This window comes from Otolemur garnettii, unplaced genomic scaffold (genome assembly GCF_000181295.1).
Source record: "Otolemur garnettii isolate 467f Iridium unplaced genomic scaffold, OtoGar3 scaffold00007, whole genome shotgun sequence".
NCBI classification, from domain to species: Eukaryota; Metazoa; Chordata; class Mammalia; order Primates; family Galagidae; genus Otolemur; species Otolemur garnettii.
The window spans coordinates 20,572,090-20,581,000 of record NW_003852402.1 but is presented as its reverse complement, the minus strand read 5'-3'; the positions used below and the strand labels follow the sequence as shown (position 1 = coordinate 20,581,000).

Sequence of the window (8,911 nt, the reverse complement as noted above, 5' to 3'; positions counted from 1 at the left end):
AAAAAAAAAAAAAAAAAAACCAGGCTCACTGTATTGATATGTGCATGTGCTGCATGTCCACTCTATGACAATCAGGTCAACAGGAGGTGGTCAAGGTACAGAGGTAGTAAACTATGGAGGTTCTACTGTAGTTATTTTTACATGTTTATAGCACTTGTTTTAGAAAATATGGTTATTAAAAGCAGTTTATTTCAATATTCCTAGTTCTACATATTAAAAGATAACAAATATGAGCCCTGTATCTATCATTATATATCCCATAACAGCAAATTATTACTTTGTAGAAGCCTCTGTGATATGATTTAGTACTGTGCTCTCTCCTAAACAAGGTGGTGTGTCCTTTGAAACTGAGTATCTAAAGAGGTATCATAATATGAAAATTTTTCTGTCATTAAGTCTAGTGCCTACTACAGAGTTCTAAACAAGCATCATATAGATACTAACACATTTAACATGCATGCCTATAGATACCATTTATATAAAATTACATAGAAGAAATCTAGATAAAGAAGATTCTTGAAATAAATGTCTCACACAATCTACTTCATTTAAAGGAAACCATTCTTGGCTCAGTGCCTGTAGCTCAGCAGCTAGGGCGCCAGCCACATACACTGGAGCTGGTGGGTTCAAATCCAGCCCAGGCCTGCCGAACAACAATGACAACTTCAACCAAAAAATAGCCAGGCATTGTGGTAGGCGCCTGTGGTCCTAGCTACTTGGGAAGCTGAGGCAGGAGAATCGCTTAAGCCCAGGAGTTTGAGGTTGCTGTGAGCTGTGACACTACACTCTACTCAGGGTGACATAGTGAGACTCTGTCTCCAAAAATAATAATAATAAAAATAACAAAGGAAACTTTTTTTTTTTTGCAGTTTTTGGCCAGGGCTGGGTTTGAACCCACCACCTCCAGCATATGGGGCTGGCGCCCTATTCCTTTGAGCCACAGGCGCTACCCAAGGAAACCATTCTTATTTTTAAACTATTAACTTGCAATGTAAATCTTTCTGCTGTCAACTTTGTAGCATACCTGTGTAGGTTCAGGAGCCATACTCTTCCTTTGTTCGGTTGATTTTTCTATAGCTTCACTAAGAGATTTTGCATACTGTACCATAGCCTTTAACTGGGAATCCGTTAAAACCCATAATAAGTCATCCAATGTTAGAACCAATTTTGTTGCTATGACATTACAGTCCTTTAACTGTTGGGAAAAATGATTTACAAAATTAAATGAAGAAATAAAACATACTACATTTGTATTTTTAAGAAGTTTAAAAAGTATTTGAATGGAATAAATATGTATTCCTTCTTTATTCAATAAATATTTACGGAGTTCCTATAAAAAAGGATATCTCTGAGTACTAGAGATACAGTGTAACAAAAGACTGACAAATCTCTATGTCTTAACAAGTTATATGGCACTTATATATTTTAATTTTGCACTTAAAAAGTTGATAATTCATATAATTACTAAAATTAATTCAACTAATTCTAGTAGAGAAAGGGCATTAACATTAAAAATTAAAAATACTGTCCCTGTACCTTAACAAGTTACATAGCACTTACATAGCTTAACTTTGCATTTATGGGTGATAATTCACATAATTACTAAAATTAATTCAACTAAGTAGAGAAAGGGCATTAACATTAAAAATTGGAATATTACTGTATAAACATGTCTTATTTCAGAAGATTTTTTTAACCCTATACTCTAAAAAATACATATATTTTCAAATTTACTTAGTATAGTTATTTATGCCAAATAAAAAATTGTTGAGACTATTTGAGTCATGGTTAAAAAAAAGTCTGCATTTCATGAACTATAGTGGACTCACAACTTCTGATATCCTCGAGTCACTGCCTTCTAAGTTACCAGTCACATCGTATAATTTATTAAAGTTAATAGCTTTGCTACTCATAATGAAAGCTTTGTTCCTTACTCTGAGGAAGAGTTCGTAGAAGAAAAAAAATCAGTAATTATAAAACAGTATTCATAAAATACTTAGCAATTCAGAAAGCAATCTATTTACCTTATCAAAGACAAAAAAACTATGAAAATCTAGATATTAAATTTAAAAGCCTGAGAAATGTTATGATTACAATGGATTTCTGCAAATATTGTTTGAAGAATTTAATCTCCCTTGATTTCGTGTTGTTTTAAATATGCTACAGGTGAATATTTAATACTCACATTTGAATATTTCACCTAAAAAATTATTTTAAATTTCCTATAGTTAATTCTAATAGTCAATTTCAATAATTAACATATGAATCACAAAGGAAATCCTGTTGACTTACTCTTCTTTTAAGGGTGACTCTGATTTTGGATTGGTTGGTTATTAACCTAACAGGTGCACACATAATTTCAAGATGTGAACTTTGGGTAGCATCTGCCTCTATTCGTATCATCTGCCAATTTATTTCTTTAAATGTCAAAACCTAAGGAGAAGACACAGATTAGCTTCACTTACTCATGCAAAATAGAATAAGAAACACACAGATTTATAAAAACAAGCCAAATGTATCTTCTCAATTTTCATATGACATTTGGGATATATTCATCATAATTTCATTTTTTTTTAAATTGTATACTTCCTTCAAATTTAATACATCTCTATAAACATTCATCATTTATAAAGCTGTTAATATTTTATTCTAAGCAATTTAACTAATATAAAGTAAAAAGAATATTTAAATCACATGACCAAGAAGCATTTAGATACCACGGTTGTGAAAATTAAAAATTCTAATCCTGAGTAGCTAGGAAATTAATGACCAAAAGTAATAAAGCAAAAAGAAGTGTAATCTGGCCATTAGTGAATCTGGGCAACTGTAAGTTGTGATTTGTTTTAAGTATCTTCTTTTATTAATGACTGATTAAAACAATTTTTTAAAAAAGAAAAAAAAATCTTTACCTCTCCTCTTTGTGGATCTTGAATACGAGTAAATCTTAAATCTCCATGTTCCCACTTTGCATTTACACTATAGATCCGCAGCTGAGAAAGTTCAAAGGATGCATTGAAGGCTTTTGCTCCAATTCTGATGACAATGGAATTTACAGAAACAGTAATTCCCTCAACTACTTTTTCAGCAAAGCCATATTCACTGGAAAAAAAAATAAAATAAGGTGTTAAAGCAAAAAAAAAATGTAATAGAAGTTACCTGGCGATACTCTTACAAGTATACATATAAGCTACTATAATATTATCCATTTTTGTTAAAACAAACACTTAGTCAGGTTAGATATAAATTATAAAAAATGCTCTTCTCAAAATGAAAAGTATTTTATAAAATTAGAAGTTACTTTCTACCTTAACACAACCAATATGTACAGTTTTTTACTCTCAAAAAGCATTTATCCAGATGACTGACATCTGTAAAGCAAACGAGAGCCAAATTCTTCATACAAACAAGGCTACAGAGTCCAACTAGAATATAACCTCATGATTTAGGAATAACGTCAGAAAAAATTCACATTCTCTAATTCAATTTAACAAATGTTTAGTGATCATCTACCACTGAGATGATGCTGGCACATGAAGCAAACTAAAATTTAGTTGTAGCATTATAAGGCTAAAGAAAAAAATAACATATATATTATATATCATATGTATTATATAGATATGTGTATCTTTAGTAACTATAACACAAGTCTGAAATTATTTTTTAAAAAGGAAAAAAACAGTATACCTAAATGGAGGAATAGATTGTTTCCAACTAGGGAAAAATAAATCTAGGAAAAACAAATGAACATTCTACAAAAAGAAATCTTAGAATGAGAAAAAGCAGGAAGAAAGACACAGAGAGGCAGGAAAGGAGAGGCCACATTCTGAGAACATGCAGCACAGTGTAAGTGCAATACAGAACACTGACACAGGGTAGCAAAGGGGTGCTGAAAGTTTGCCCATCTGACAGATCACATCAACCATCATCAACGTGATCATCATACCTGAAGTTATGTCTCCATCAATCTTTTTAGTGGTACTATAGATTATAATACTCGAATGCTCACCAGATACCTCCACTTGGCTGCCTCAAGAACCCATGCTGACTTTGTGGTTCGTTGTGGATAAGCAGCATTTTATTTCTGGTTTTCGATTCTGTTCAATTGGCCTGCATGCCTGTTTTTATAGCAGTAGCATGCAGTTTTTGTTACTATAGAGTTGTACTATAATTTTACGTCAGGTAATGTGAACCTCCAAACACGTTCTTTTTGCTTAACACTGCTTTGGCCAGTTACGCTCTTTAGCCTCTTTTTTGGTTCCAAATGAGACTTAGAATTATTTTTTCTAAATTTGTGAAATATGACTTTGGTATTTTGGTAGGAATATTACATCTATAAGTGACTTTGAGCAATGTGGACATTTTAACCATTTAGATTCTTCCAATCCATAAACATGGGAAGTTTTTCCATTTGTCTGTATCATCTACAATTTCCCTCATTGGTGTTTTTAGTTCCTATAAAGATTTAATCTCCTTGGTTAAATGTATTTCTAGATATGTAATTTTTTTTGTAGCTATTGCAAATGAGATTAAGTTCTTAATTTGGTTCTCAGCTTGACTGACAGTAGTATTAGAAATGCTGCTGATTTTGTATCCCGAAACTTTGCACAACAGTCATTTAATCAAATCTAGGAGTCTTTAGAGGAGAACGTAGAGTCATATTATCAGCAAACAGAGATAATTTGCCTTCTTCTTTACCAGCCTCCCAAGTATCTGGGACTATTTTTTGTAGAAATGACAACTCATTATGCTGCTCAGACTGCTCTTGAACTCCTGGCCTCAAGTCAGGAGTTCAAGAGCAGTCTGAGCAGCGCAGTGAGTTGTCATTTCTACAAAATGATACTATATCTTGGCTTCTCAAAGTGCTAAGATTATATAGGAATAAGCCATTGTGCTGGCCCTACATACTATTATTAATAGATACTACTATTAATAGTAGTACAGTTGTGCATTGCTTAATATGGAGGTACATTCTCCATAGAGAGTGGAGAATGGTGTCACTGTGGGAATGTGACAGAGGGTACTTATGTAAACCTAGCTTATGTAAACCAAATTAAGAACTTAATCTCATTTGCAATAGCTACAAAAAAAATTACATATCTAGGAATACATTTAACCAAAGAGATTAAATCTTTATAAGAACTAAAAACACCACATACCTACACTACATGGTACAGACTATTGCGCCTAGACAGCATGCTACGATACTGAACCCTGTAGATCACTATACCACAATATGAAGTTTGCCTTCAAACATAATCTAAACACAGAAAAGGTACAACAAAAATGGCATTATAAACTTAGGGGAACACTATCCTATATGCAGTCCATTGTTCATTGAAGCATTCTTAGACACTACCCGACTCTACATTATTATTAATAAGCTCTTGAAAGTCTCTGGGCCTCAGCTGACTCATGTTTACGTGTAAATAATACCTGCCTGAAAAGGCTGCTGTGGTCCTTATGTGAAATGGTATATATGTAATAATTTACATACTCCCTGGCTTCTCTTAGATAATTTTATTATAAAACAAAGTGGCCAACTGAGTGGAGTTTAGAAAATTGAGAAATAAAGACCAAGAACTCATCAGCATCTTAGAGATGAGCTGCTTTGATCCTAAAGACAAATACTGGTCACTCAAGATGGAAACCTTCCTATAATAAAAGTGTGGGAAAATCCTCTAGAATATACAATCCCACCTCTAATTCTATACAGATTAAAAAATGTAACAATGTATATTCCAGGATCTACCCCCAGAAGGGTAAAGCCTGAATCAATGAACAAAGTCTACATTTTTTAGGGTACGCCTGTCATCTATTAATATTAGAAGATGAAATTCCTACTTACAAATATAGTTGGCCTTCTCTTTCTATGGGTTCCGCATCAATGATTTAACCAAACTCTAACTAAAAATATTCAGGGGGAAGAAAATTCCACAAAATTTCAAAAAGCAAAACTTGATTTTGCAGTGCAATAGGTATGTTGAATCGTATGAATAAAGTGATGTGTAGGCTTTGTATTGGGAATTATTGTAAGTGCTACATGATTTAAAGTACACAAGAGGATATGTATAAGTTATATGCCAATGTTACATCATTTTATTAAAGGGACTTGAGAGTCCATGGGTTGTGGTATCCTTGGGGGGTCCTAGAAACCAGTTCCCCACATACCAAGGCATAACTGTCTCTTCTGAGTTTGATTACTCTTACATAGATATTTCTCTCCTCTATGTGAAGTGAAAAAATCAAGTTTCTGAACTTACAATGTTTAATAGATCATTAATACATGGGAGTATTTTCAGTTGACAGGATCTGCACGAGGAAGGAGCAGCCTGTTCATTATTAATTTCTCTATTTTAATCTTAGCTAGAAACAAAATCAAATAGATCAGTGCTTCTCTAAGATGTGTGACGATAACAACCTGTTAAAATTACATATTCACATTCTTCTATTCAAGACCTACTGAATCACAAAAGGAGCTTAAAATAGTTTGTAGATTTAATAAAGCACCAAAATAGCTCATTTCGACCATTTCCAGCACTAGCTAATCTAATAACCATCTACTCCCATGAAACCTGAAATCATTAGTTTGAAATCTCAAGTTGCTGAATGATGCATAAATTACAAAGAAGTAAATACAAAAGCTCCTTCCCTAGTCAGGCATAAATATGAACTGTACACCTGATAAACATGACCATCATGGATTACCATTAGATTCCCATTTATAAACCATTGATCATTGTGTCAGTATTCTCATAGAATGCAGATTAAAAAAGTGGATCAACCTTTGTGAAAGGTTGATGTGAGTGCGTCTGGGCACAGATGAAGCATTCACCCTAAAAAAAGAATGTTATTAATGGTTTTACATGGCACCTAGAATGCTATACATCAGGGGTCCTCAAACTTTTTAAACAGGGGGCCAGTTCACTGTCCCTCAGACCATCCTGCAGGCCCCAGGATAAGTTGGCTGCTAAGCAGGACAGGCAGGCGGCAAAAACACCCAGTGGGCCGGATAGATGTCCTAGGCGGGCTGCAGGTGGCCCGCAGGCCACAGTTTGAGGATCTATAGATGCTCAGGGCTGCCATGTTATGTAGCATGAGGAGGCACCAAACACATTAAAAACTATGTGAATGTTTTATGTGAATAAATAATGCAGAGATTCTGCCTCAGGAAAAGGAAGTACAGTACAAGATCCAAATTTACTGACTGCAAAAAAAATAAGCAGGCAATTTTTAGCAAAAACTTGTAGAGACATATTCTAACTTTTCAAGAAGGCTTTATGAAATGGTCCCAATGCTTCTACTTTATTAGCATCTCATTTTTATCTACCAAAATACAACTTGTGTAAGGTACAAACATTTTACACTTAATGAGTTAAGAGTAACCCAATAGGCATCAACTTAATTTAGTCAAAATTTCCACTCATGATGAAAAACGGACATGCAGAGCAACTACTCAGAAGCTAGGAGACCGTCTGACTTAGAGAGCACCTCAGCTCTTCTGCTTCCATTTTCAGCTGCTGGGCCTGTGGTTGATCATTACTATTTAATTGCACGGACAGCAAGGAGAATACACAAGCTGAAATTCATGCCTGCTACTTTTGCAAAAATGAAGTCTGTGAAATGTTTGCTGGAAAAGGTGACTGAAATAGAGGCTGTTGAGGGATTTTATTTTCTTTATGTCTCATTACTGCAGATAACAGAGTTGACTACAGAAAAGAACTCCCACAGACAGGTATACAAATTAATGGAAATAGCTTACCTTTGTCCTGAAGCAGTAGCAATTGGTGATGGGCCATTAGGGGGTCGGGGTTCTTCACATGTACTCATTTCCATTATTACTTTATCCAGGGACTAATAAAAATGATAGAAATACAGACAGTTATATTTTATGTACATGCTGAATATACTGTAAGACTATCTGCTCTTTCATTTCTTCAGGAGCAAAGTAGACACCAAGTGAAAAGAGTCATTTTAAGTGTCATTCTATAAGTCTAAAAAGACAAACACAATAAAAAAGAAACCAAAGCACTCCTTCATTATTTGGTGAGAAAGCTGTATAGGTAATATAGACATGAAACATTAAGAAGTAGTCACTAATAACCTAATTGTTTGTACCCTCATATAATCTGAAATTTTAAAAAAGTAGTCATTAACTGCTGAGATCATCAGATTTTACGGAAATAAAATCTCTAATCCCAGATGTATTACATTATTATTGGATAGGTAAGATTATGTATTACTAAATTAATAAAATTTTTTCAAGACAGAGTCTCACTCTGTTACTCCATATAGAGTGCAGTGGTGTCATCATAGGTTACTGTAACCTCCAATTCCTGGTTCATGCAATCCTCCTGTCTCAGTCTCCAGAGTAGCTAGGACTACAGGCACATGCCACAGGGCCTGGCTAATCAACTTAAAAATCTTATCCCAGGGCAGTGCCTGTGGCTCAGTGAGTAGGGCGCCGGCCCCATATACTGAGGGTAGCAGGTTCAAACCCGGCCCCGGCCAAACTGCGACAAAAAATAGTCAGGCATTGTGGTGGGCACTATAGTCCCAGCTACTTGGGAGGCTGAGGCAGGAGAATTGCCTAAGCCCAGAAGTTGGAGGTTGCTGTGAGCTGTGACTCCACAGCACTCTACTAAGGGCAATACAAGTGCGACTCTGTCTCTAAAAAAAAAAATAAATCTTATCCCAAACTAAGATTTGAAATATAAGACATTAAACTATGGAAAATATGAAATAAGCAGGAAAATAGAAAAAAACAAAACCCACACTACCACAGTGGACAAAGATCTTTCTCAGTTAACACAATTTTCCTTGAAGAAAGATGTCCTTGGCTCGGCGCCTATAGCTCAACCGGCTAAGGCGTCAGCCACGTACACCTAAGGTGGCGGGTTCGAATCCCCAGCCC

General features: G+C 34.8%; 1 protein-coding gene across 3 annotated transcripts in view; it reads right to left on the bottom strand.

The window, feature by feature from the left end:
• Positions 1 to 8,911, bottom strand: part of UHRF1BP1L (UHRF1 binding protein 1 like) — a 93,135-nt gene that overhangs the window by 41,988 nt on the left and 42,236 nt on the right. For all 3 annotated transcript variants that reach the window (XM_023509418.1, XM_012801280.2, XM_023509417.1), the window contains 4 exons: positions 7,760 to 7,851; positions 2,910 to 3,099; positions 2,293 to 2,433; positions 1,025 to 1,195 (listed from right to left, as the gene is read on the bottom strand). In XM_023509418.1, coding sequence (XP_023365186.1) covers positions 1,025 to 1,195; positions 2,293 to 2,433; positions 2,910 to 3,099; positions 7,760 to 7,851 — 594 coding nt within the window. The remainder of the gene's footprint in view (positions 1 to 1,024; positions 1,196 to 2,292; positions 2,434 to 2,909; positions 3,100 to 7,759; positions 7,852 to 8,911) is intronic.